Here is a 25681-nt window from a genome sequence, read left to right as displayed (position 1 = left end):
GCGGCAAGCGCGAGGCTCACCTCACCACCAGGGGGCAGTGTGATCTGCTCCGGCTCCGAGCTCCCGGCGCAGGGTTGGGGTTAATCCGGATTTCCAGTGAGGCCAGGTGTCCCCTGCGCCCCCAGAGCGCATGGCCCCACTCCATCAGTCCTGGGGCAGAAGCGCAGAGCCTGCAGAGCGGCGGGAGGCAGACGTGCCCAGGTGCTGGGACAGGCCTCCCAGAGGCTGGAGAGAAGGACAGAGCTGGAGGGGGTTTGGGGAAAGTGAGGCCGCAGAGCTTTGGGGTTAGGACAGGGCCACACATCGCCCAGGACCAGAGCCTGGGAGAGAGCCCCAACTCCCCACAGGGTGCACATTTGCGCTTTGCAAACCCTGAGACCGAAGGAGCCAGGAAGTTCCCGTCAGGGGCTGGTCATCCCCAGCCCATCGCCCTGGACCGGCAGCCCTGAGGAGCAGAGACCACCCCGCAAGAGGCCAACCTTGCCATGGGCCCTCCCCTGGGCGCCTGCTCCAAGGGGAGGAGGATCCAGCAAAGGAATGTGGGGAGCCCGGGGAGGCGCCAACAGGGCACCAAGGAGTGTCACGCACCCCCTCACTAAACTCCCAGCTAAAGAGAGATCGCAGAATCACACCCTGGCTGGGCTGCGCCTCTGGAGGGCAGACAGTGGTTCCCAGGCCTGACCGTGGCCAGGACTCACGGGGTAGCTTCCTCACATGCAGGTGCCCAGGTTCCCCTCTACGCCGGCCAAATCGGAGCCTCGGGGGTGGATCTGAGCAGTCTGCCTTTATTATAGCTCTGGATGGTCATTGGGTTTAGGGACCTGAACCGAGTCTCCATCCACTCTTCCTGTCCTTAGGGTGGGAGAGGGAGGGAGTGAGGTTTCCAATGCTGTTATTCGGATGGAGGGATTGACTGTCTATCAGTCTTGACAACCCTCTCCAAACGTTTCCAACTGGCCACTTCACCCAGGAATCCAAGGGGCACACGTGTGTGCACATGTGTGCACATGTGTGCACACACAGAGGCCAGCCTGGCCAGGAGTCTGCGCTCGGCAGGTTGCCAGGAAACGGGTCCTGGGGCCCATCCCAATCTCGAAGTGACGCCCAGTTGTCCAAGGACAGCCACGGTGGCTGGGGGCCAACAGTCCGGCGGCCGAGGTGTCAGCTGCTGGTCACAGGTGGCGGACGGCTTCCCAGATGATCTGCAGGGCCATGGAGGCGCAGGGCAGCTGGGCCACCGTGTAGGCCAGGGAGCGGGTGGGCGCCCGCAGCTTCCCCAGGTAGGCCACGGTGTGCACCATGCGGCCCAGGAAGACGAGCAGGAAGTGCACCCAGGCCACGAAAGGGTTGGGCTCCAGGAAGGAGTAGACGAGCCCCAGGAACAGGAAAGGGTAGATGGTCTCCATGTCGTTCCGGTGGGCTCTGGGAAGGCAAGGGGGGGGGCGGTCAGCCAGGTGTCAGCTTTGAGACTGTCATAGAAGCTGGGCTCTCTGCCCACTGGGGATCATCTCAAGGGTCCCGGCTCAGTCCATTCATGGCCGGAAGAGGTACCCCAGGGGTGGGAGTGGCGGCGACTCCCAAGCTGGCCCTGGAGCCATGGGCAGCTGGGGTTCTTTATCCTCACCCGAGGACATATTTGCATTTATCTTCAGATAGAGCGGGAGGGAGAGAGAGGAACATCGATGTGAGAGAGACACATCAACTGGCTGCCACGCACACGACCCCAACAAGGGCTGGGGACAAGCCGCAATCGAGGTACGTGCCCTTAGCGGGAACCGAACCCGGGGCTCTCTGGACCACAGGCCCGATGCTCCAACTGCTGAGCCCAAGCGGCCAGGGTGAGCTGGGGTTCTTTCCAAGCCCTAGGGCTCCCCAGGACCTCGTCCCTGCCAGTCTCCCCAGTCTTGCCCTCTGGTCTTGGACCCCAGAGGGAAAGGGGGGCTCTGGGGAGCTGAGTGAGGGCTGGATGGACCTCGGTCGGATTCAAGCCCCAGCCTTTACCACCAAGGCCGGGCTTCTCTGAGGCCAAGCTCTTTCCAAACGCAGCTTCCGGGCCCTCTGGGTGGGAGGGGCTACAGCCTGTCTCTTCTGCCCCTAAATATAAGCAGACCCTCCCACTTTCAGGAGTGATCGTAAAACCCTAAAACCGCTTCTGCTCCCTGGAGCCAGCCAACCACCCGGCCCTGGCGGAGCTCCAGGTCTCATCCTCACTGTCCGGTTTCCTTTTTGTTTAAAACAATCAAGTGCGTGAGTATGGGGTGGGGGGCGGGGAGGCCCGTGTGTGACCCTGACGAAAATAAATGACCGAGAAAGAAAACTCACGCAGTTCAGCTCAGAGTCGGTTCACATTTTCCATGACTCCAGCTAATGAACAGCTTCCTCTCCGGAGAATGGGGAGGTTGAGTCCCATGGATTAGAGACGGAACAAGGGACCGAAGCCATGGATGGCATGTTGGAAGCTCACATAAACAGGAGCCCGGTGCCCACCGTGACCCCCGCAGGCCAGGCCCCGTGAGGCTCAGGGACTCTGCTGGAATGGAAGCCTCATGCCCAGGCTCCCAGCTGGCATGCACTTCGCCGGTGCCTCACCAGTGTGCCCAGGCCAGCCCAGCACCCCTGGGTGGTGACTGCTGCCGAGCCCCTTCTTCCCTTCCGTCACCCTTCGTCAAGGGCGGTGACATGCGGCCTGACAGAAAGGAACTGGGCCGGGCAGGGAGGGGACCCGAGCTGCAGGCCATCCAGGGCTCTGCCAGGGCGGGTGTGGTCAGGGAGGAGAGGGGGCCCGAGCCTGAGTGATGCCGGGCTGTCCATCAGGGGAAGAACTTTGCAGGGAGAGGTGCACAGCTCCGCTGTGGGGATGAGCACCGTGTACTCAGGGCAGCGAACAGCGACCCCCGTGGCTGCAGTGTGGTGCCTGAGAGCGAGCCTGGCGGGGTGAGCGTGGAGAGGGGACCCGGGGTGCAGGGTGAGGAGTCTGGAATTCAACCTGAGCGCACAAAAGTTCCCGTAAACCTAGCGGGGCCTGGGGCTTTCTCAGATCAAACTCAGGACGCAGCAATAGGTGTCTCTGTCCCTCCCGCTTGGAGCCCACACGGGCCTGCCTTCTCCTTTCTCTGGGGTCTGGACCGCAGGACCCGGCCACAGGGAAAGCAAGCCTGGGGGGCAGGTCTCACCCAGTGGGGCGGGGGACTGCTGCCTCCCACCCCAGAGAGAGGCCCTGGCCAGACCCTGGCCACAGGGAAGAGGGAGACGGGAAACAGGACCGGGGCCACTCCAGCTCCCGCCGGCCAGGTCCCTTGCCGCACTTGTGAGTTATAGAGGCTGCAAGGGCCTCCGATCGCTCCGCCCGGGGGGAGCTGGGACCCCGACATCCCATGCCTCTTGGGGGGACACCTTGGGAAAGCCTATTTTAGATGCGGTCAGTGCGCCCCCGAATGCAGTCTGTCTGCCCTCGAGATGACGCAACCTGCGTGAGTATTTCTGTCTGTTACGTGCGTTGGGTCAGCTCCACCCCTGCGCCCCTACGATGAGTGACGCCCACAGTGCCGTCCCCCGCCCTGCCCGGCGCCCGTGGACTCCTGCCTTCCGGGAGGGCCCGAGGCGGGACAGCTTTCAGGCCTCGCCAGCCCGCAGGCCGAGTTCTTTAAGGAAAAGCATCCAAACGAACGGGTTTCCCACGCTGGTCTCGCTGTCGCTCCAGGGAAACGTGTCGTTTCGTCACAGTTCTGTGTTTTTATCTGAGGGCTTCAGGAATAGCATGACTAGCATACCAAACCCACTCTTCACTTCTCCTTAAAGTGTCTACTTATATGTTAGGAATGAGTCTTGTTTTAGCGGCAGTTAAGAGAATAGCTGGGCAAACCCCCAAAGAGCAGGTGGGGGAAGGCCAGGGAGGGAGCACGTGTGCCCTGCTCTGCCCCGCGGGGCTGAGGGGGGTGGACGCCCGCAGGAAACCAGGCCGAGGGGCCACCACCTGGTGCCAGCAGTTGGGACGGGAAGACTCAGAGGCCACCAGCGAGGAGGGCCAGGTGGCTGGGGGCCGAGGAACGCCTGAAGCCCTGCCCCGCAGCCTCCCTGGTCCCCTCTCCTCCCTCTGCTGGGTCTCAGACCACCTGGGGCCAAGGACAGGGAGACATGGGGAACCTCGAGCTGCTGCAGGAAAACGTCTCCCCTTCCTTCTCCCCCCAGGATCTGAACTGAGAGACACAGATGGAGTCACAGACGCAGAGACACTTGGGCAAAATGTGTCCTTCCCACAACCACCACGTTTTTAAAGCTAGAAGTCACCAAAGCCAGTCCCCGCCAGACTGCACATGCATGCCCCCCCTCGCACCAACCGGGCTGCTCCTCCCCAGCAGCAGGCATTGCAACACAGCCTCAGGCGCCAGGGTGGGGAGGGAGACCTCGGCCCCCCAAGGACAAAGCTGGCGGCCGCTGCAGGTCTCTCCTCGCCCTTTGCCCGCACATGTTGGTGATTTCCTTGAATTCAGGTTTCCGGCAACATAAAGGCTGCTCAGTTTTCAAGGCAGGAATGAAACAGTCAAGCGTCTTCCTGCAGAGGGAGAGCCTTTAGGAGCAGAGCCGGTCTGGGCTCAGTTGTGCATCATGAGCTCTGTGGCCTTGGCACGAGTTTCTTCCTCTACAGGTAATAGTGCCCTCCCGGGAGGCTGCTGGGAGGGCCGGGAGCTGGTGCCTTAGAACAGCCCTTGTCACTGAGCAGGAGCATCCTAGGCAAGCTGTCTCCTCCGTCATCATCGTCACCACCATCACCAGCCCTGTCTCAGACACGCTTTGTTAAAGCTAATTGCACCCTCTTGGTTTTGCCAGACTCCTGATCGCCCTCAGCTGCCTTGGCCAAATTAATAAAAACATTTGCTGGTGCGGTGGAGGGAGGACTAGGCTAGAAGCCTGCAGTTCTGCCCAGGTACTAGTCAGCTGCTCGGCCTCGGGCACGGCTCCCTCCCTCCCTGTGCCTCGGCTCACCCCCCCCGAAAAGCAAGGTGGTAGGTGATGTCTAAGGGCTGCAATTTGGGGACCCTGTCGGAGCAGTTCGCTCAGACTAAGTCTGCACACTTCGAATAGTCAGAAACAGCTCCGAGCTCGGTCAAGCTTTGGGACCGCTCAGATAGCCCCTCACCGCAGCTTCCTACACACCCTCCAGAGTTCCGAGATTCGCTTTGTCGGAGACGTGGGCGGCTAGCACGAAGAAGGTGGGTGCCGTTGTTTTCCTGACTGCCCAGGACAGGGCTCACATTCGGGCTCCAGCAGGTGCTCATCTGCAAGGCAGATTTATCCTCCAAGAACTGGGACCCGAGGGCTTTCCTGTTTGTGCAGAAGGGTCACCAGACTACACTGCGAACAAACCGCTGGTCGAATATTTAACTAGCTTTTACCTCCAGGGCCTCTTCCCCTTGAACTGGGTTCCAGCCAGCTCTCCAGTTGCAGAGGACAGGAGGTGCGAGTCTGAGCTGGGCACCCTCAAGGTTCTGTGATGCTGTTATGTGAAGTCAGGAGGAGGAGGAGCCCAGGGGGCCAGGATCCCTGGGTCTGGCATGGTAGCTCCCCAGGACTTGCCGAGTGTATATACATTAGATAAGGGGCGGCCAAAACGTGCTGAGTTGAACCTCAACCATTTTAGCATCAGTTCTATTACAGCTGGTCGGGAATTCTGATCAGAAGAAAGAACTGGATTGGGTGGGTGGAAATGCCTCTCGCCAGCAGGGTTATGGCCAGTAAAAATATACCAAGTGCTTGTAAGCCCGTGTAATCGCTCCCATGCCACAAGTACAGTTGGCTACACAGAACCCCCAAACCCTGGGAGAAGCCAAACATCCCTGTTGCGGTTGCCGTGAGCTGGCTTGGACTCATCGGTCTTGGCAGCTTGCTCGACAATTCATGTCCTCCACTGCCCGGGGGTCACCCCACCCGGGGTGAGGGTGGGATAAGGGTGCCCGGTATGGACTCAAGTACGGGCAAGGTTTTGTTCACTGAAGCACGCGAGGTCTCAGCAAAGTGTCTTGCACATAGTAGGTGCTCATTAAACGTTGCCTGGAGGATGATGGATGGATGGGCCTCATATGAAGGACTACATACTGTAGTTACATCAGAAAAGGCGAAATAGCAAAGAACTTCACTTCTTACATTACGCATTTTTGTAATTTCTAAAAGCCACAAGTATGTATATTAGTTTCTACGGCCAAGAAAACCATAAGAAAATAAAATACGGACTTTCTTTTTAAGAAAATACTCTCTATTACTTATACTACAGTGTCCCGCCCAGCTCTGCCTGGGATGCAGAAACCCTGTGTGAGGGTTTGTTTCCTGTCTCCTGTTCAGCTACTACTCACCTCCCCACTTCTCCATGGAACTCCGCTGACACCCCCCCCAGGAGGGTCACCCCCTCTCTCCAGCCACGCCTCCCACCCCCATGTAACACAGCAGAGAGGAAACTGTCCAGAGGTCCAATACTGAGACTGGAGACATGAAGTGAACCCTTCGTCTCTGATGGAATTTTTACACAGCCATTTTTTAAGAATAATTTTTTTTTTTTTTTTTATCCTCACCCGAGGATATTTTTCCACTTTTTGTACAGATAGAGTGGGAGGGAGAGAGAGGAACAGAGAGAGAGAGAGAAACATCGACATGAAGGACACATCGAGTGGCTGCCACCCGCACGACCAACCAGGGCCGGGGACAAATTGCAACCGAAGTACGTGCCCTTAGCGGGAACCGAACCCGGGTCTCTCCGGACCGCAGGCCGACGCTCTAACCGCTGAGCCAAACTGGCCAGGGCTAAGAATAATTTTTGAGTAATAGTTACAAACATGGAAAATGCTCATGAAATAATGTTAACTGAAAAAAAAAACCAGAACCCCCAAACTGGGTATACAATGCATGCGTGCCTAATGTTTTGAAAAACATTTAGACCCAGAAGACAAGGACGAGCTAGAAGAAAATGTTAACCGTGCTAAGACTCGTGAGTGGTTTTCTTTACTTCTTCTATGTGTCGTCAACACGAGCCACATAGCCAACAACACGGAGTTCTGCTTTTTTGAATAAGAAAAATGGTCTGGCAATATTTCTTTCTTTTTTTTAAATTTTCACCTGAGGATATTTTTCTACTTATCTTCAGGTAGAAAGAGAGGGAGAGAAAGGGGGAGAGAGAGAGAAACATTGATGTGAGAGGGACACATCGGCTGGTTGCCTCCTGCATGACCCCAACCAGGGCTGGGGATGAGCCACAACCGAGGTACGTGCCCTTGGCCGGAATCAAACCCGGGACTTGTTGGTCCGCAGGCCGATGCTCTACCCCTGAGCCAAACCAGCCAGGGCCCTGGCAATATTCCTTACCATGTCATTGCATCCCACAGTTTTGCTCACGCGTGCAGACAAAGGCAAACGAGAGGTTCCGATTGTAACAGAAAGAGAGAGAGCAGCCTAAATGCCATCAGAGGGAATTCGGCGGGGGGCCAAGGACCCCCGTTCTGCAGTCCCGACCCATGCTATAGCACCCGAACAGTGAATGAGGCCCCTCTCTGAGGCGATGTGAAACAATTTCTGTTGATGTGACAAAGAGCAAGGGTGACCCTTTGGGGGTGAGCAGGACAAAGCTTAGCGCGTGTGTTTGTAAGGGCAGAAAACACTAGCGACAGCGTTTGCCCTGGGGAGCGGACGAGGCGGGACCTGGAGGTCAGAGCGGGCCAGGGACCGGCCATTCACGGAACATCCTTTTCTGACTCTGCCCCTGAGTCATCAGCATGTCTTACTTTCCCACAGTTAGAAATCAAATCCATGAATGAAGAACAGTCTGAGGGGGCCAGGAAGGCAGGAGGCCTTGGCCCCCAGGTACCTCCAAGCCCCAGTGTTCAGGGGCCAGGCTCAGGCCCAGGGGTACTTGCCTGAGGCAGCGATCCACGTCCGGGTCGCTCCGGCAATACTGGGGGCCTCCGTGTCTCAGGGCGTCCTCAGGGTTGGCAAAAGCCTGAAATACATCAGCCGAGAATTACTGTTCGTGCGACGGACGGCCCGGTCGCCTGGTCTACCGTGGCCCGGCCGCGTCCGTGTCCATTCGCCAGCATCATGGACCCCCGCAGCGTGCTCAGGGCGGGCACTCTCCGTGAACGAGGCTGCCAGGGACTGAATGCCCACGGCCCGGCAAACTCAAATGCTGGAACCGAACCGCAGTGCGACGGTATCTGAAGGTGGGGCCTTTGGAAGGAAATTAGGTCATGAGAGTGGAGTCCTTCTGGTTTTCTTTTAATCCTCACCCAAGGATATTTTTCTATTTATCTTCAGGTAGAGAGAGAGGGAGAGAAAGGGAGAGAGAGAGAAACATCGATGAGAGAGGGACACACCGAGTGGCTGCTTCCCGCACGACCCTAACCAGGGCCAGGGATGAACCACAACTGAGGTACATGCCCTTGACTGCAATCGAACCCGGGACTCATTGGTCTGCAGGCCGACGCTCTAACCGCTGAGCCAAACCAGCCAGGGCTGGAGTCCTTCGGAATGATACTGTACTCTTATAAAAAAGCCCTAGAGATCCCTGGCTGGTTTGGCTCAGCGGTTAGAGCGTCAGCCCATGGACCGAAGGGTCATGGGTTTGATTCCTGGTCAAGGGCATGTACCCCGGTTGCAGGTTTGATCCTGGCACTGTCTGGGTCCTGTGGGAGGCAACTGATTGATGTGTCTCGGTCAGTCTTTCTCTTTCTCGCTCTAAGCATGCCCTCGGGTGAAGATTATTTAAAAGGCCGGTCTGAAGGGTGCTCAACAGGAACCGGAGGGAGGGGTGGAGGGAGGGAGGAACAGCCGTCAAGGCAGAGGAACGGCACGTGCAAAGGCTCTGGGGCAGGAAGATGGGCACTCAGTGAACTGTGGGTGGAAAGCACACTGCGGTCACACTCAGGCCATCAAAGGCCCACGCCCATCACTCGCTCCGCTGTCCCCTGCTGGCACCCGGGTAAGCCAGTCCCACCAAGTCAGCAAACCTGACCCCAGCACCAGGTTTTCCAGATTGTTCACCCAATGACAAATCCTGCTGCTCTGATTCAAGAGCCCTTGTGACAGCTGTCCCCAAGCACTGGTGTGTCCTGCCTGGTGGGCCTGCCCCTGCTCCTCCTCCCCCAGAGGTGAATGGAGCTCAGCCTGGATGCCTGTCTCAGGATCCGACCCCCCACACCCAGAATTCTTCTCCACTGGCCCTTAGGCCATGGAATCACCAGGTCTGACCGTCCTGCAAAACTGATGTCAGACCTCACCCCACGGTGGCCTTTCCTCCCCTGACATGTCACATGGCTGGCCGTTCCGTCTGGACCCTCCCCTGACTTTTCTCCCAGCAATAGCATCGGCTTCAGCCCAGAAAAGCAGCAGAGCCAGGAAGGAGACTGGCAAGGCCAGCTGCGCTGACTAATGACCCCCGTCCTCGTGCCGATCAGTCAGTGGAGACCACACTCTGAAAGGACACACCTGGAAAAGCTGAGCATTTTATTGAGATCCTCCCCTGAGACCTGCCCTAAAATCCCCTCCTTTGGCAAGCAGATAAAACTCTCAGGATGCTCACTCAAATTTCCTCTTTGAGGTAATTTTCTTTCTTCTAAACTCTCGGGGTCCCCACGAGACTGCAACCAGGGCAGCAATGGGCGGCGGCAGCTCGTCCCCCAGGCCCCTTTTCTCTGACTCTCCTGCGAGCTGACAGCCCCTCCCAGGCTCACCTCTTTCCCGTGGCGTTTCTAGGGAGCCACAGCAGCCCCCCAAGGCTCTCTCCTGGGGCGTCTGTCCTGGGCCCTTCCTGCTTTCACCGCCCCGGCATTAATAAACGTACTCTCAAAATCATCTGGCCTCGAATTTTGAAATCTTTCCTGCTCAAAGTCAAGAACCCACATACTACTGGCCAGCCCAAGGCAGACTCCCTTCGGGCCCGGTCCCCCCTCTGGTAACACCACCTATAGTTGGGGGGAGGGAGGCGGTGGCCCCTGGATGCACCCCATCAAGGGATCCAGTTGTTATACGCGATGAGAACTAACATTGGGGAGCATTTCCTCTGTACCAGGAATGGAATTCTCCTGCTCCTACTCCGACTACCCCCAGGGTACAGATGAGGAAACCCAGCTCCCAGACTTGCCCAAGGTCCCAAGAGTGGTGGGTAAAGGAGCCAGGCCCGACTCCTCCCTGTCACCTCCCTGTCACCTCCCCAAGCAGAAACGAGAGGAAATTTTGTAGACAGTAAACAGTACCTTGGGGACAACCTGAGGGTAAGCTTTCCCCTGCCACCCCCACTGACCAGGCAGACAGGCGTGTCTCCCCCCTCCCCGAATTCAGGGCAGAAGGAGAGCCCAGGGGCCCTGCACCCACTGTCGAGAAGCCCATCCCCCTGTGGCCGGGTGTAAACTGCAGCTGGACACCTGGACTCAAACCCAGCTGTGTGGCCGGCAAAGTAATTCATGTCTCCCCTCCAGCCCAGGCTCCTCACCTGGAAAGCAAGGTGCACACGCCCCTCCCCAGGGCCCTGGGGGGATTGAACTCAGCCCCTAGCAAGGACTCAGTGGGGGAAGCAGCGGCCCCTGCTGGGTGCCGTAGCCAGTAGCCTGACCGGCCCAGGCAGGGGGAGGCCAGGTGATCAGTGGCCTGTGCTCCAGGAGGTGTTTCACCTGGTGAGCTGCCCCCTTCAGTCCTGCCTATGCCTGTGCCAGGGGCTGAGACCAGCTGCCCAGTGTCCCCCCAGCCTCCTTGCCTGTGACCTGGACAAAGTGAGGAGACAAAGGGGCACATTTCCAGGACCGATTCCTCCACTGAAATGCCAGGGGTGTGACCAGCAGGTGCCCACCGCGTCCAGTCTAACAACGCTGCCAGTGGGGGCGAGCTTGGTCCGCAACTTCACTCCTGCTGTCAGTGTGAGAGAGACCCCGACCTGCTGCCCCTGGCTGAGCTCAGCGCCTGGCTGCTGTTGGGCTCAGGGGCTCCGACTGGAGGGGTCACCCCTCCCTTGCAGCTCCGGTGGAGCTCAGCTGCCCGCGGCCTCTGGAGGCTTTTGCAAGTGACCTGGCCAGCAAGCTGGGAATTTCCACTTAGAGCTCCTGGGTCCTGTTTCGCCGGTTCCCTCCCCACCCAAATATCAAATCTCCTGTGCTGGGAAGCCGCCCCGCTCCACCCCGGGACCGGAGTCTCAAGAACTCAGCCGCACTCATCGAGTCCCGTCGTGCCCGGAACTTACCTGGTGGCACAGCGAGTGAGCAAATCTCTCCAGGGAGGAAGGTGCGGACCCTGCTAAAACGCAGGGCCACGGAGGAGCCATCCCGGGGGAGGCACGGGGTCCCCCGCCCTGCCCACCCACGGCCGCACCCTCATGCTCGGTCCCTGAAACCACTTTGGCAGGGAGAGGGGGAGCGAGTGCACAGCCAGGACTGGGGTCCCGGGGCAGCACGTACCTTCTTCCGCAGCCTCACTTGGCCCGTGATGACGGCCACCACGTACATCTTGACCACCAGCAGCGTACTGCAGAGCAGGAAGGCCGGGAGCACCTGGCCGCTTACGACCGCCGGGACAGGGGCAGCAGGCATCTTGATAGTGGGAGCTCTGGGGATGAAAGGCAGGCGTGTGGCTGAGCCTGAAGCCGGCTCTAGAGCCCGAGGAGGCGGGGAGAGCAGCGGGGGGCCAGGCTGCGCTCAGCTCCGCCCACTCCCAGCTGCAGAACTGACCCCAGGTTCTGGGACAGCAGGGAGCTGGGGGTGTCCCCAGGCCACACCTCCCTGGCAAATCCTTACCTGCTTTCTGATCTATTTCCTGTTACAAAACAAAATTCAACTGAGTAAATTTGAAGATCTAACTGGGCCCTGGCCAGTGTGGCTCAGTAGTTAGAGCATTGGCCCTCGGACCAAGCAGATTCAATTTTCTATCAAGGGCACGTACCTGGGTTGCAGGTTCACAGGTTCGATCACCAGCTTTATTAACTAGAAGGGCCCTCCAAGGGGTTGTACAAAAATCTAAGGCCTTTGTTGATAGGAAGGCGTGGGAGGCAAGGGAGCTAAATGTGAAAGAAAAGAAAGGACTTTGAGGTTGAGTTTTTCTTTTAACTTTTTCTTTATTGATTTTAGAGAGAGAGGAAGGAAGAGATAGAGACATCGATGAGAGAGAATATTGACTGGCCGCCTCCTGCATGCCCCCCGCTGGGGATCAGCACACAACCTGGGCATGTGCCCTGACCAGGATCCATCCAGTGACCTCTTGGTGCAGGGGTCGATGCTCAACCACTGAGCCACACTGTGGGGGTGGGCAGGGGGAAGGTTTTATCATGCAAGTTGCCTCTTCTTTCTTTTTTTTTTTTTAATATTTTTATTGATTTTTTGGGGGAGAGACAGAAACACTGATGTGAAAGAGAAACATCAATCAGCTGCCTCCTGCACGCCCCCTACTGGGGATCGAGCCCATAACCCAGGCATGTGCCCTGCCTGGAATGAAGGGATCTCTCTGTAGAGGAGAGCACCTCTTCTTCCTGTGCCGGGTGGTGTGCAGGGTGGAGAGGGCCCACACGACAGATTACTTTACTGGTGTTTGATCAGAAAATTCCAGACCAGTTGGTTACGATTATGCAGTAAAACCTCGCTATAAAAGACTAATTCGGGTGAGAGGGTGTTGTTAAAGCCAAAAGTCTGTTATATAATAAACTAGGTTTTCCGAAGGTGTATGTTAAAAATTTGATGACTCAGTTTACCTGTTTTTACTTATGTAGACACGTTTGTGTAATTAGAATGAACTATGTATGAAAAGTTTAATTTCACAGGAAAGTTTTCTCTATGTATTACAGTAATTTTAAATTTATACTGAATAGGTCTAGTAAATGCGTGCGTTCCCCAGTCACGGCGAGTGAACAGATGCACACGGCTGGGGCGTGGCTTAGCGCGAGGGGACCGGGCCCATGCCGTTAGAAAGTCAGGACCTGCGACAACAGAACCGATGACCCCTCACCCCTCGCGATTCCATTCGTTGTGAGTACGTGCTGATCATTCATGGAACACTGCTTTATGAATGGTGACTCTTGGGTTAAAGATGTAGACTATAGTTGCAGATATGTAATATTTATTTATGTTGGTGAAATTACTAGTATTTTTTCCAACATAGGACCTATTCGCCAAAACTCGTTAAAAATAACAGTGACTGCCTTGGCCGGTTTGGCTCAGCGGTTGGAGCGTCAGCCTGCGGTCCAGATAGACCCGGGTTCGGTTCCCGTGAAGGGCACGTACCTCGGTTGCACTTTGTCCTCAGCCCTGGTTGGTCACGTGGGTGGCAGCCACTCGATGTGTCCCTTTCACGTCAATGTTTCTCTCTATCCCTCCTACTCTTGGAGTGGAAGCGCTGGAGCGTTGGCCTGCGGACCAGTGAGTCCTGGGTTCAGTTCCCACTAGGGGCATGTACCAAAAAAATAAATAAATAAAAAATAACAGTGACTTAATAACAACAACAACAACAACAAAAACCAACCTGTTTAATTATAAGCAAATCTTGGTAAAAAGCATTTTTAAATTAACAGGGTGTTAATTTTCACATGGGACACAGGAACGGAAATTTTGTCCTTTAAATCGGAAGTCCATTAAATTGAGGTCCACAAAAGCGAAGGTTAGCTATGATCCTGGGGGAAGTGACACGGCGGTTGGATCAGGTGTTAAATCTAGGCTTGGTGTCCTGGGCTTGCAGCATGAGTGACGCCATTTGGGGCCTGTGGTGTTTTTTTAACATTCCTTATCTGGCCCACCCGTGTGGCTCTGTGGTTGAGCGTCGACCCGTGCACCAAGAGGCAGCCGGTTCGATTCCTGGTCAGGGCACATGCCCAGGTTGTGGGCCCGATCCCCAGCGGGGGGCATGCAGGAGGCGGCCAATGGATGTTCTCTCTCATCGATGTTTCTCTCTCTCTCTCTCTTCCTCTCTCTCTCTCAAATCAATAAAGAAAAAAAGTCATGTCTAATTATCAAGCACCTGGCATATCCTAGCCCCGCCATCAGCATGAGTCCTGAGCCTCTGCTTCCTCAAAATGGGGATAAGACTTCCTACCTCGCAGGTCTGCCAGGAGGGAGACTTGGAGACCATGCCCTTGCTGTTGGGGGGGGGGTGGAGAGGGGGGAGGTGGGGAGAGCTTCTTGTCCGTTTGCAACATGCCAGACCTTCCTTTATCTGGACAAAAGATGCACCCACAAAGCGATACCATGTCTGTGGAGCGTGGGCTGCCCGACGGGGCTGTCCTGCTCTGAGAGCCAGCGCTGGGTCACCAGCAGGGACAGGGCATAGAAAGTACCGGATGTCCTGAAATCTGTTGTATCTCTGACTGCGTGTCGGGGGGAGCTGGGCAGCCTTGCTCCTTGGATGTTTCTGTCTGAGAACACGGACGCCAGACCCCCTTGCCCCCACCTCGGGGTAACGGCCGGAGGTAGCTGTCTTCCTCGCCAGACAGCTCAGCTATGGGGTCTGGCGCTGTACCACCCCCAGTAGGGTGGACCAGGGAGCCCGAGAGGGGCGGTCGCTGTGGATCCCTCCTTTGACTGGGAGTCGGGCCCAGCCCTAGTAGGTCTTCTGGAACGAGATGGAAACCTCCCCAGCACACTGGGGAAACCAGTGTGGGCAAAGGGCGCGTTATTACCTGCTGGAACCCGAGGCCGAAAATGAGCGAGTTTCTAGGGAAGCCCTCCTGACGGACGTGTGGGACTTCACGGTAGGATTCTTCGCCTCATCAGCTGCTGGAATCACCCAGTGAGCCAAGCCTGGCAATGAGGACAACTCTTCTCTGATCTTTATCCAAGAATGTTCCTGAAGCCTCCCTCGGGGGGAAGGGCCGTGTTGTTCCTGGTGGTGGACCGGGTGTGACATTCCCCTGAGCTCCAGCTACATTCTTTGCCTGTAAAATGAGAGGGGTGCTCCCTGCCTTGCCAGGGGAGGGGGAGCAGGGCAGGGGGTAGGGGTGCTCTCTGCCGGCCTGCATGGGACCCACGCAGGCACTGGCTGGGTCCTTGGAAGAGGCCCCCCGGGTGTTGGAAATACTTTCTATTTGGCCCAGGTAATGGTACACAGGCAGATATATATGTAAAATTCACTCCGCTCTATCTTCAGTTGTTCCTTTATTGCATATTGGGTGTTTTTTTTTATTGCATTTATTTCGAAAGCCCACAGAAGTTTGGCGTCACAACTCTGCGTCCCTGGGCAAGGAGGAGCTGCGGTGTCTAAAGCCCCAGGGCCTCTCCCAGCTCCCCCTGCCTGGCATTTCCTGAGGGTCAGAGACCCAGGCCTTCAGCTGTGCAATTGTCTGACTTCAGAGGAGGCCGAGAGAGAGGAGGAAGTAGCCCCACCTCCCTGCGGGTGCCTGACCTCAGTGAGTATTGCTGGGGCTTTCTCCAGCCAAGGATGGGGAAACAGTGAGTAAGAAAAAAAAAAAAGGGCTGTCCTTGAAGGGATCTGTTTGGGCGGATTGGTTTTCTAGTCATCCTTGCAGCGTTGACCCTCCTCTGGGAAGGCTTGTTTGCGACACGCGGCATGTGGTCCACAGAAGAGGAAAAGGTTGATTTGTGAGCTCTTTCTGATGGCTCTGCAGACCCTCCTGGGACAGAAGCCCACCGGGCGGGATCCCTAGACTTCCCTCCAGATGAGCAGTTCAATGAAGGACGGTTGTTTTCCCCCGGCCAGCTCACCTCTCTGTCCTACCTTCCTTTGGGAAATCACACCCTTCCTTTCAGGACCTGTTCCCCTCTTGCCGCTATTCTGGTGGGGGTAGCCATGTGACCTAGACCAGCCAATTACAACGGTACTGACATCGGCCACTGCTTGGTCGAAGCATAGCCAATCAGAGACCTTCCCCGGGAAATTCTGTTCTGACACTGATGTCTGTCTGTGTCACAGAGCCCTCTGGCTCCAGGTCTGGCCCTGGGCTGGCTTTGGCCTGAAGCTGTGCGCAGTCGTCCCCTCCCTGCAGGGAAGAGGCTGTGTTCGGAGGAGACAACGAGGCCCCAGTCTCTGACTCATCCGGGTCTAGGAATCTAGGAGTTTCCTTTTTTGCTTAAACAAACAAAAAAGGAAACGCATGTCCCTCCTCTGCATCAAACGCTGCAGGGGCGCCCATCTTAGAGTAAAAGTTGGGACCATGCGCATGGCCCTGCCCCATCTGGTCCCCATGCGGTTCTCTCTGAACCCATCGGTCACTGCTTCCCCACCTCACTCAGCCAGTCCCACTGCCCTCCCCGCTGGTCCTCACACGCCAGGCCCTGTCCTCTCTCTGGGCCTGTGCTCTGGCTGATCCTCCTGCCAGGACTCTCTCCCCGCAGGCATGCACTGGGTTCACACCTCACCTTCAAGTCTGATCAGATCTCTCCTCCCCTGATAAGATCCACCCTCGTCAGGGCTGCAGCCTGTCCCCACCCCACTTCCACAGCACGCTCAGTGAATGACATGCTGAGAGCGTGTTTACCGTTCGGCCGTGGGACACCTGGCTTCCTAGGGCAGCCACCTTGGTTTTGTTCACTGATGAGCCTCAAGCTTTGGTCCTGTGCCTGACCTGACATCTAGGCACAGCTGTGATTTGTTGAATTAAGCTAATTTGACTTGGATTTCTTTTTTCTTTTTATAACTGAGTTTATTTTTTATTTAAATTTTTTTCTTTATTGATTTCAGAGAGAGGAAGGGAGAGGGAGAGAGATAGAAACATCGATGAGGGAGAGCATTGATTGGCCGCCTCCTGCATGCCCCCCACTGGGGATCGGGCCCACAACCTGGGCATGTGCCCTGACCGGGAATCGAACTGGTGACCTTTTGGTGCAGGGTCGATGCTCAACCACTGAGCCACACCGGCCGGGCCATGAGACCTATTTTAGAGACACGTGGCCTGGCGCTCAGGTTGCTATGGGTCTCATAGGCAGGCTTTGGTCAGGGTGGCTGTGCTTGTCACAGAGGATGGACCCGTCTAGTTGTGGGGCTGTGGGCTCAGGCCCAGAGGAACTGGTACATGGGAGCACTCAAGACTCAGCAACTTTTAATGCATCATTTAAGGTCCCTTCCACTCTCTCCAAGTTCCCCTGGGTCAGAAAATCCCCAGGGAGCTCATCCACTCTTGGGAATGAGGACTAGCAGGGTGGCTCAGCAGTAAGGTCCAGTGGTAAGAAAAGACTGGACAGCCACACACGGACTGTCATCCGGCCACGAACAGGAATGACGCACCAATCCGCCCTTCTGTGTGGATCTAACCTGAGACTCACTCTGCTGAGTGAGAGCAGCCAGACACAAAACCTGCACACTGCATGGTCTGATTTCTAGGAGATGTCTGTAGCAGGCACACCCGTAGAGACAGAAAGGGGACTGGAGGTTGTCGGGGTGCAGGTGGATGGGGAAGGGTGACTGCCTCGGGCAAGCAGGCTTTCGGGGGCAGCCGATGCCACTGAGCTGCGCATTTGAAATGGTTGGTTTTACGTTGAAAAGAGAACAGCCGGCGCCACCGCCGTGTTCACGGCTGTATTTACACGCCTAACACGGTGTGTGCATGGAGCCTGAATGTGCACATGAAATGCCTGTGACTTTCTGGGGCTGGTGTGCTGCCCAACCCCCGCCCGTCCCAAGGGAGAGACACTTGGCCCTTCCAAGTTCTGACCAAGTGTGGCCCTGATGGAACCCATCTGTTGCCTCTCGGGCTCCAGCCTCAGATCCGCTACTGCTGTGGTCAGAGTGTTTCCTGACTGCCACTCGACAGGACACAGCCGACAGGACACAGCCGACAGGGCCGGCGTGGGGGAGGGAGAGGAGAAATGTCGATCTCAGCACCAACCACTGCCAAGGCACTTCCAGGGAAGCTGCTGTGCCCCCGGGTGTGGTTCCAGGCGGTGGCTCCAGGAGAGCCAGGACCCTCCCATGCCCAAGCGGCAGGCGGGGCACGTGGTCTCCCGCGCACCGCCCACGACGCTGTTTTCTCGTGGGCAATTCCAGGGTCCAGATCTCAGCACATCAGGAACCCATTTCCTAGGAGGCCCGGAGGGGAGTTTTACATTCCTGGGATCATGTTCAGCCGGCAACAGCTCAGGGGACAGCTGGCCCGGGTTTTCAAAGGCACGAGTGGTGGGAACTCTTCCCATTTCTTCAGCGATCTCCAAGACCCAAACTTCCTCAGCTCCACAAGAAGTACCACCCCCTGTCCCTCGGGGCCCTTGTCACGGAGCCCGCATTTTCTGGCTGTGGTTTTTATCAGCTAATCACCCAAGCATGTTAGATGCTGAAGCTGTCAAGGGGCTGAACTGCACGCATCCTCTGTTAGCCCTGATGCGAGGGCCGAGGGCCGAGTCTGCAGCTCCCCGATGATCCCTCTCAGCCTGAACCTGCCAGTCCGGGAGCTCACCACGGCCAGTAACAATGATGCTAATGACAGGAGCAGCAGCAGCGGCTGTCACTCGAGAGGCACCTCCTAGCAACCAGGCGCCCTCATGTGCTTTATGCAGAAACCTGCCTCGTCTTATCCTCAGCAGCGTTGCCCTGCATCCGGAGCACCATCAGGTTCGGTTTACAGATGGCCAAGTGGGCTCAGGTCTGTGAATGACCTTGTCTGAGGTCACAGATCTGGGCAGATGTAGCGATGTTCCAGGCCAGAGCCTGTGCTCTTAACCCCCAGGAAGAGCTGAGGCTTGAATGCCAGCCAGCCTTCCCTTCTTGCACAATTCTCCTTGTTAAAAATTCCTTCCTTGTTCTGAGCTGGATCAGCCCTCTGGGGCCACAAACAACACAGAAGCTCCCTTCTCCTCCCCACTGCCCTTCAGAAATTAGAGGACACACCCGGTCCAGCCTAAACCCCTCTTCCAGGCAGAACCACTGCTCTGCCACCAGCGTGTCTTCGGGTCCCACGTTTTCCAGCCCTCACACCCCGTCTGTAAAGGTCCCTCAGAGGGGCCACAGCCCTGTGTGCCTGGGCCAGCTCGAACCGAGGGCCACCGTCACGCCTTGCTGGGGACCCCTCACTATCACAAGCACAGGAGGAACAGGCTATAAGCAGGTCCGGTCACACGACTTGTGGGGCCCAGTACCAAATGAAAAGGCAAAACATCTTGTTCCAAAGTTAGTAGGAATTTCAAGATAGACAACAAAGAGCACTGAACTGAGCCTGGGCGGCTGCATGAAACCTGCCCGATTCCAAGCTCGGGGTGACTCAACAGCGTGAGCAAGAGCGGCACTCCTAGTCCGAGCCAGGGGAGGGCCACATCAGATCTCCGAGGGCCTCGCCGCCTCCATCTGATGCGATGGATGCCAACGTTTCGTACATCGAGCAAGCATGTCCGCTGGCATTTCTGAACGCTTCCCTGAGCCAGCCATTATCATCTTTTCTTTTTTTTAATCCTCACCCAAGGGGACTTTTCCATTTATCTTCAGATAGAGTTGGGGGCAGGGAGGGAGGGAGGGAGAGAAACATCGATGTGAGAGAGCCACATCGACTGGTTGCCTCCCACAGGACCCCGACCAGAGCCGGGGACTGAACAGCAACCGAGGTATGTGCCCTTGACTGGAATCGAACCCACGACTCTTAGTCCATGGGCCGACATTCTAACTGCTCAGCCAAACCAGCCAGGGCTCATGCATCATTTTAATTATTCATTTGTTTATTTATTTTTCCCCTTTATTGATTTTAGAGAGAGAGGAAGTGAAAGAGAGAGATAGAAACATTGATGAGAGAGAACATTGATTGGCCGCCTCCTGTATGCCCCCCACTGGGGATCAAGCCCTCAACCTGGACATGTGCCCTGACCGGGAATTGAACCAGCGACCTCTTGGTGCCTGGGTCCACGTTCAAGCACTGAGCCACACCGACCGGACTCATGCATCATTTTAAACAGAACTTCTGTAATGTTCACCATGTGCCCAGGAAACATTAACTTAATCTTCAGAACATCTGGTTAAGGTATGCACTATTGTTATTCCCATTCTACAGATGAGAATCTGAGGTACGAAGTTATTGAGTAGTTCACCAGTCACATAGCTAATAAGGGGTCTCACATCAACCTTTTGGGGTAAGTACTCATAACACTATGACCTCCAGTTTTCAGAGAGTGTTCCTGAGGCGCAGGGAAGAGAACAGAACCATAGGAAAGAGATCACAGGTGGAGAGTTCAAACCCAGAACCACACAGGCGCAGAGCCCGGGCCTTGAGCCTCTTTGCATCTGGCCTCTACCCAAGGCCAGGTAAGATGCTTGTAGGGTGTTGAATAACATCCCCCCAAAAGATATGTCCAAGTCCTAGTGGATGTGACCTTATTGGAAACAGGGTCTGTATTAGTCAGTGTTCTCCAGAGAAACACTAACAATGGGAGACAGAGACGCACATGCACATGCGGAGACATACTTATTATTATAAAGAATTGTTCGTGCAGTTACAGAGGCCGAGAAGTCCCATGATCTGCCGTCTGCAAGCTGAGCCCACTGATTCACACGCTAATTTCACCAGAAACACTCTCACAGACACACCCAGAAACAATGTTAGTATGGGCACCCGGGGGCCAGTCAAGCTGACACACACATGAGCCACCACAGGGTCTTTGCGGACGTAATTAGGTTAAGGATCTTGACATGAGAACATCTTGGGTTTAAGGAACACTCTAAATCCAGTGACTGGTGTCCTTATGAGAGACAGGAGCAGGAAGGTCAACAGACAGACACAGAGGAAAAGATCATGTGAAGATGGACTGATGCAGCCACAAGCCAAGGGGTGCCAAGGGGTGCCAGCAGCCAGAGAAGCAGCCCCCAGAAGAGAGAGAGCCCCTCGGAGCCTCCAGAAGGAACTGAGGGGGGTTCCTCTACCTTCCTAGGTTTTTCTGGGTGGTCTAATAATTAAATAAACATGAGACACTACCAAGAAAAATAACCAGATTTAATTACACACATACGTATGGGAACCCCACATACGTGAGAGGTTCAGAGACAGAAAGTTAAGTGGGAATTACTTGGCATTCTGAGCTAAGGGCAAGGTAAGGTGCCTGGGGGCACTGGGAAGGTCATTCACGGGATGATGAGCAGTTTGCCCTGCCCTAGACATTGGCCATAAACATTATTTCTGGTGGTTACTCTTGCTATGGGCACGGCCTCCGTGGAAACTCCTTGAGGGAGAGCCAAACGTTTCTGCTGAGTGCTCGGGGTCTCACCCCCTTCTGCTGAAGGACTCACATGGCTCCAGGGGGCCTGCTCCGAACCCCCAGAACCAGCTAGCCAGCACCTGGGTTTCGGAACTCTAGCCCGCAGGACTATGGGAGAACAATGTTCTGCTGTTTCTTTCTTTTTAAATTTGTTTTTATTGATTTTTTTAGAGAGGAAGGGAGAGAGAGAGAGAAGCATTGATTGGCTGCCTCCTGCATTCCCCCTACTGGGTATCCAGCCCACAACCTGGGCACGTGCCCTGACTGGGAATCGAACCCGGACCTCTCAGTCCATGGGGCGACGCCCAATCCACTGAGCCACACAGGCTGGTCGAGTCCTGTTATTGCAATGACCAGCCTGTGGTCCTGGTTACAGCAGCCCCAGGACATGAAGACAACGCCTTCGTGTGTTTTGAAGAGGGGGTGTCCACAGAGAAAGTTCACTTCGTGTGATTCAGCCAGAGACTAAAGATCTATTTCACTGATACGGCCAACTTGCAAATAGAGCCCCAGACCCGCTGGCACCCGAGACCAAGGACTGCGCTGAGGAGAGCCGTCCTGGTCAGAGCCAGACCCGCTGGCACCCGAGACCAAGGACTGCGCTGAGGAGAGCCGTCCTGGTCAGAGCCAGACCCGCTGGCACCCGAGACCAAGGACTGCGCTGAGGAGAGCCGTCCTGGTCAGAGCCAGACCCGCTGGCACCCGAGACCAAGGACTGCGCTGAGGAGAGCCGTCCTGGTCGGAGCCCAGACCCCCTGGCACCCGAGACCAAGGACTGCGCTGAGGAGAGCCGTCCTGGTCAGAGCCCAGACCCGCTGGCACCCGAGACCAAGGACTGCGCTGAGGACAGCCGTCCTGGTCAGGAACGTATTTCCGACAAGGAGCCAGGGAGGAGGAGGCTCCCCTGGCCACACGTGGAGGAGCGGACAGTCCGGCTCACCGGGACCAGGCGGCTCTCCAGAGCAGTGCTGTCCAGAGGGACTGAGGCCACATGAGTGCAAGCCACACGGTCACTTCAACGTTCCCAGGTTAAAAAAATAAGACGAAACAGGTGAGATGAGTTTACACACTTGTTATTTGTTTCCTGGGGCTGCTGAAATCTGATGACTTAAGACACCAGGAATTGCCAGGCGGGTGTGGCGCAGGGACTGGGCGTTGTCCTAAGAATGGAGAGGTCCCGGATTGATTCCTGATCAGGGCACTGCCCGGGCTGTGGGCTGGATCCCCATTAGGGGGAGTGCAGGAGGCAGCCGATGGATGTTTCTCTCTCACATCGATGCTTCTTTTTTTTATCCTCACCTGAGGATATGTTTTGCATTTATCTTCAGATAGAGAGGGAGGGAGAGAGGGGGGAAGAGAGAGAGAATCATCAATGTGAGAGGGACACATCGACTGCTTGCCACCCACAGAACCCCAACCGGGGCCGGGGACAAACTGCAACCGAGGTACGTGCCCTTAGCAGGAACCGAACCCAGGACTCTCTGGTCCGCGGGCCGATGCTCTAACCGCTGAGCCAAACCGGCCAGGGTTCACATCGATGTTTCTATCTCTCACTCCCTTCCTCTCTCTATAAAATCAATTAAAACATATTTAAAAAACAGAACAAAACACACAAAACCAGAAATGGATTCCCTCACAGTTCTGGAGGCCCCGAGTCTGAAGCCGAGGCGTGGGCAGGGCTGCCGACCGCAGCTCCCGGGAGACGGGTCTGTCCTCCCTCTTCCTGCCCCGTGGCCGCAGCGCTCCGATCCTGCCCGTGGCCGCACTGCCCCCCTCCCCTGCTCTGGGTGTCTGAGTCGATTCTCCCTCTGCCTCCCACTCACAAGGACACAAGTGACCGCAGTCGGTGCAGCTTGTCCCCGGGGCATCCTCAGTGCGAGCCCCCATCCGGGCTCCTCAGGGCAGCGCTGCCCTGACACCACCAAAACCACCACCTGCCCCGCCCGACCTAGTTAGCAGGGGTCTGTACCCTCCACTGGGCACTGGCTCCCCCGGAGCCAAGGCCCCTCTGAAGGCCATTCCCCGTCCTGCTGGTCCTTCGGAACCATAGGGGTGAGACATTGTCTGCGCCAGCCTCTCACTGCCTCCCCGCCCCCGCCCCCGCCCGCGCCCCACCTCCACCACCACCCAGGAGCCAGGCCCTCCCTGCCCGGAGGAGCAGAGTTGACCCAGGCCAGTGCCCTGCAGCCAGCAGCCCCTCCTCATTGCGTGTTTGCTGCCAGGCCTTCTCTGGGCACGACCACGTGGACCCATCAAAGGCCACCAGGGCCGGGCTGGGTCACCGCTGAGCAGGTGGAGGCGGCACTCCGGGGAGGGGCAGACCCGGGCTGGGCAGGCAGTTTGCTCTCAGAACAACGGAGACCTGGCAACACGAACAGCCTCCTGCCGTCCCGACAGGGCAGCTGAAAGGCAGCTTCAGCTGGGTCTGGGGACACAAACTGGGCAGTAGCACTTGGTGATAAAATAATAATTATTATAGAACAAGATTAGTGTCACAGTAGCTCACTGTACCTGCAACACTGTGCCCAGTGCTGCAAACATCAGCTCATTGTCTTGTAGCAACCCCAGGAGGTGGGCCCATTATTGTCCTCACTCTGGAGACAGGAAATCGAGGTGCTAGCCCGCAGCCACGTGTGCGGACTGCTCAGGTGTGTGTGTGAGGTTCCTGAGAGCCCAGGTGAGGAGGAGACCTGGCTGAGATGGGCCGAGGCCCAGAGTGGGGTGCGAGACCATGGGGTTCATCTCCCACAGGCGCAGCTGGAGCCCTGGCCTGCCCCGGGATTCTGTTTCCACTCCGGGCTATTGTCTCAGAGCTGCCGTCAGAGCTGCCGTGGACCATCACCTGCTCCATCACCAACTGCTCAGCCAAGAGCACTGGGTGGGGTGGGATGGGGTGCACCGGGAAAGTTCTGAGCTCGGAGCCTGGAAGGACCCCCTCTGTCCCTTGCTGCCCCGCCCCCTGGCCCCCATCTCCCAGTACAAGCTGCAGCCAGGGAGCAGGCAGCCCAGTCCGATGGCCCCGGGAGACCTGACACTCCTGTCTCATCACTAGCAACCCCCGCCAGCCCTGTGGACGGCACCGTATGGCTTCTGATTACACCATATCCTAAAGGAAAAACGCTTCTTTCTCCTGGCTGGGCGACACGTTTGCGCCCAGCTGCCAGTCATTGCCCAGCGCTGCACAATCAAGCCGCATGCCCAGCGAGGGCAAAAATGACAGGCCTGCCACCACAGGGCCAGGGGCGTCTTCAGGGGCCCAGGACATGTGAGGCCCTGGACAGCCGTTTCTGAAGGCCGAGCGCAGCAGAGGTGCCTTGCCGCGCACTCATCCATTCTCTCGTCCGTTCAACAGTGAACCCTGAGTGCTAAGTGTGCCAGGCGCCGTGCGGGGTGCTGGGGACACAGGGGGCATGTCAGAGGCACCCTGGCATTAGGAGTGGTTTGGTGCTCTCCTTGAGGCAGACCTTGACTGTGACCTTTCTCGAACCCAGGCCTGGAGTTCTGTGCGCCAGCCTCGGCCCTCTCCCGCCTCTTACCCGGTCCCCAGGCGCCTCTGCCCGAGCTCATGAGGTGAGGACTCCGTCTGCGGAGGCCTCCGGCAGCCTGAAACCGAGGGCTCCAGGGTCCTCCCTCTCTCCTCCCGCTCAAGCGTGACTCAGGCGGCCAGGGCCGGGCTGTGGTAAGGCTCTCGCTTTGTGCAACTGCTTTCTTCACTCCAACCACAGGCCCCGCCCCCAAGGGGCCCCTCCTCGCCTCCCGACCCGCGAAGGTCAAGGTTCAGACGTGGGCAGATAAGATGCGCTCCTCCACTGAGGTCAAGGCCAGTGCTCAGGAAAGTGCCACAGTGGAGGGAAGCGTCCACTCCAGGGACCTGTGCTGCTAGAACCTCTCCCCTCCCCCACCCTTTCCTTTTCCTCTTCTCCAACCAAGAAAGTGACCTCAGAGCCAAATTCAACAACTGGTTCGTGATGGGACATATGATTTTGCCAAAGGGTACCTGTATTTTTTAAAGAAAACCTGTTCCTAGACCATCCATCCACCCATCCATCCACCCACCCATCCACCCATCCACCCATCCATCCATCCATCCATCCATCCAGGCAGGCGGTCATGGAGGCAGCAGAGCGGTGAAGAGCAGGGGCGGGAGGCAGACACCTGGAGGTTCCCCCGGCTCCACTGCGTTCTGCCTTTGCAACCGTGGACCAGTGACTTCCCATCCTGCCTCCGGCCCCTCATCCGGGCTGCGGTGTCCAGCACACAGGCGGGCACTTCCCTGAGGGCATCAGGGAGCCTAGGGGAGCCCCAGGCAGGAGTGCGACCTGGTCAGATCTCCAGCTGCTGGGGGGGGTGGTGCCAGAGGAGAGGGGACAATTGAGGAGGCTGATGTTGCCCAGATAAGAGGTGATGGGCCGCCCTGGCCGGTTTGGCTCAGCAGTTACGGTGTCAGCCCGCCGACTAATGAGTCATGGGTTCGATTCCAGTCAAGGGCACGTACCTCGGTTGTGGTTCGTCCCCGGCCCTGGTCTGGTCGTGCAGGAGGCAGCCAGTCGACGCGG

General features: G+C 56.8%; 1 protein-coding gene across 1 annotated transcript; it reads right to left on the bottom strand.

Annotated features, from left to right (window-relative positions):
* Positions 1–789: 789 nt before the first annotated feature.
* PTGES (prostaglandin E synthase) lies at positions 790–24752 on the bottom strand. The gene is made up of 5 exons (XM_036261705.1): positions 24662–24752; positions 14624–14744; positions 11424–11571; positions 7899–7981; positions 790–1422 (listed from the first exon to the last, which is right to left on the bottom strand). The coding sequence occupies exons 1-5, from the start codon at positions 24690–24692 to the stop codon at positions 1173–1175; spliced, it is 633 nt and encodes a 210-aa protein (XP_036117598.1). The 5' UTR covers positions 24693–24752; the 3' UTR covers positions 790–1172.
* Between the last annotated feature and the right edge of the window lie 929 nt (positions 24753–25681).

Source organism: Molossus molossus, unplaced genomic scaffold, assembly GCF_014108415.1.
Source record: "Molossus molossus isolate mMolMol1 unplaced genomic scaffold, mMolMol1.p scaffold_m16_p_14, whole genome shotgun sequence".
Classification (NCBI taxonomy): Eukaryota; Metazoa; Chordata; class Mammalia; order Chiroptera; family Molossidae; genus Molossus; species Molossus molossus.
This window is presented reverse-complemented; position numbering and strand designations above follow the sequence as displayed.